The sequence below is a fragment of the Protobothrops mucrosquamatus genome, unplaced genomic scaffold, assembly GCF_001527695.2.
Source record: "Protobothrops mucrosquamatus isolate PMUCROS unplaced genomic scaffold, P.Mucros_1.0 scaffold3677, whole genome shotgun sequence".
Lineage (NCBI taxonomy): Eukaryota > Metazoa > Chordata > Lepidosauria > Squamata > Viperidae > Protobothrops > Protobothrops mucrosquamatus.
In genome coordinates, this window is record NW_015389634.1 from 110275 (window position 1) to 112784 (window position 2510).

At 43.9% G+C, this 2510-nt stretch overlaps 1 protein-coding gene across 1 annotated transcript in view; it reads left to right on the forward strand.

Annotated features, from left to right (window-relative positions):
- CDK9 (cyclin dependent kinase 9) overlaps positions 1-2510 on the forward strand; it is a 10613-nt gene that overhangs the window by 1114 nt on the left and 6989 nt on the right. Inside the window, exons 2-3 of the mRNA XM_015827411.1 lie at positions 427-502; positions 1597-1687. Of these exons, the coding sequence (XP_015682897.1) occupies positions 427-502; positions 1597-1687 (167 nt within the window). The remainder of the gene's footprint in view (positions 1-426; positions 503-1596; positions 1688-2510) is intronic.

Here is a 2510-nt window from a genome sequence, read left to right on the forward strand (position 1 = left end):
TTTCTCCTTCTCTCTTTCCCTCTTCCATCCTTTTCCTTCTCTCCACAAACCCCACCCTTCTACCACAGATGATGTAACCTAGTTGGGTAACGAAACGTCCGCAAGGAAACCATCAAGATCAGCGAGCATCATGGACCCCTCTGTGACTTTGATCTGGGCTCTGTGCCACTCGGCAGATCTTTATCCTCTTCAATTTTATCAAGCCTAAAACCTGATTAAACCTCTTAAACCTGCTTAAATGGACCCCTATTTTGCAATGGATTCTTTGATTTGAGCATTTAATTTATTGGAAAGGATATGGGTTAGGATGGCACATGAACTTTGCTCATTTATAAATTAACACACCAGGCACTGGGAAATAGGTAAACCTGATCAGTTGATGTACTATCTCAGATTGCAAAGCTGGTTTTCTTCACAATCTTTCAGGATCAAGCTGATTGTGTCTTTGTGGCTGCGCCGCCGTTCATTTCCTCCTTTGGGTGACCAAAGCAACTGGAATTCAGTGGGACTCCCCATTATGTTTTTTGCGGCCTCAAGTTAGAGCAGTAATAGAACTTTGTTGTTGTTGTTAGTTGCGAAGTCGTGTCCGACCCATTGTGACCCCAAGGACAACGTTCCTCCAGGCCTTCCTGCCCTCTACCATCTTCTGGAGTCCACTTAAGCTCACGCCTCCTGCTTCAGTGACTCCATCCAGCCACCTCATTCTCCGTTGTCCCCTTCTTCTTTTGCCCTCCATCTTTCCCAGCATCAGGCTCTTCTCCAGTGAGTCTTTCCTTCTCATTAGGTGGCCAAAGGACTTGAGTTTCAACTTCAGGATCTGGCCTTCTAAAGAGCAGTCGGGGTTGATCTCCTCTAGGACTGACCGGTTTGATAGAACTTAGTCAATTTTAAATGGTCACCACGTTGGAACGAGTCAGTGTTGTGAAGTCCCTTGGTGCTCTCCCGAGTTTGGTTGTTTCCTTGCAGATGTCAAGGGAGATTCTCAACCATCCAGGTCATGGTTTGTGCCCAAAGGTGCTTTTTCAAGAGGCAACTGAACTTTGGTTTACCTTGAAGACGTTTCGCTTCTCCTCCAAGAAGCTTCTTCGGTTCACATCAATCCTTCCATTCTCCACCGTTCAGTCAGAACTGAAGAAACTAAGGAACTCGTTGCCTCTTGAAAAAAAGCATCTTTGGGATTTTTTTGGAAATATTTCATTGCCCAACTGGGGAAAATCATCAGTAGGAAGGGTGGGGAATTGTTCTCTGTTTATCTATTGGTCATTTTTTCTTATCAGTGTTGCTGGGAGTTCTTGATTGTTCCTTGATAAGGTATTGTTTGATGGTTTGCACGAGTGGGTCATTCCTTGACTGGGGTATTGTTTACTTGATTGTTGATCTAGTTGTGTTAATCTCTGCTTGTCCCTGTGATAATTAGCTGGCCTTGGAGATCTTTCTCTTTCCTTTTAAATCCCTCTCTTTTGAATGACATGTTTCCCAGTTGGAAATTATGGGGAGGTCTGTCCATGAGTTGCCATTCAGCATAAAACTCTAGCTAAAGATCCTTGCCTTCCTGCCTTGTGGATGCAAATATGTTCTCTCTTTTGTTCTCTCTAGTTTCCCATCACAGCTTTACGGGAGATTAAAATCCTGCAGTTGCTGAAACACGAAAATGTGGTCAACCTCATTGAAATATGCCGGACTAAAGGTGAGTTGTCCAAAATTGCTGGACTTAATTTTATCTGCTAAAAGGAAAACCCCAGTGAGGCCACGCCTGGAAAACTGGGGCCAGTTTTGGCTACCATATCACAAAAAAAGAGGTTGAGAGTTTGGAAAAAAAATCATGAAAATGATGAAAGGCCTGGAGATTAAAACATATGAAGAATGGATGCAGGACTTGGGTTTGGCTAGTCTAAAGAAAAGAAGAAATAGGGGAGACATGATAGCAGTGTTCCAGTATTTGAGGGGCTGCCACAAAGAAGAGGGGGTCAGGTTGTTCACCAGAGCACCAGAGGGAAGGACGGGAAACAATGGCTGGAAACTGATCAAAGAGAGAAGCAATCTGGAATTAAGGAGAAACTTCCTGACAGTGAGGACAATTAACCAGTGGAACAGCTTGCCACCAGAAGTTGTGGGTGCTCCATCCCTGGAAGTTTTTAAGAAGAGGCTGGACAGTCCCTTGTCTGAGATGGTATAGGTTCTCCTGCTTGAGCAGGGGGCTGGACTAAATGCCCTCCAAGGTCCCTTCCAGCTCTATTCTATATGTCAATTTAAGGAATAGTTTGCAAGGGAAGAGCTCAAATAGCTGTTAAATCTGAACTGGATGTTATTGTTGTCATGGTGTCAATTTTAGTCATTTCAGTACAGGTAGTCCTTCATTTATGACCACAATTGGGCGCAAACTTTCTGTTGCTAAGTAAGAAATTTGTTAAGTGAGGATTGCCATTTTTATGGTCTATATCTATCTGTCTGCCGGTCTCTCTCTCTCTCTCTCTCTCTCTCTCTCTCTCTCTCTCTCTCTCTCTCTCTCT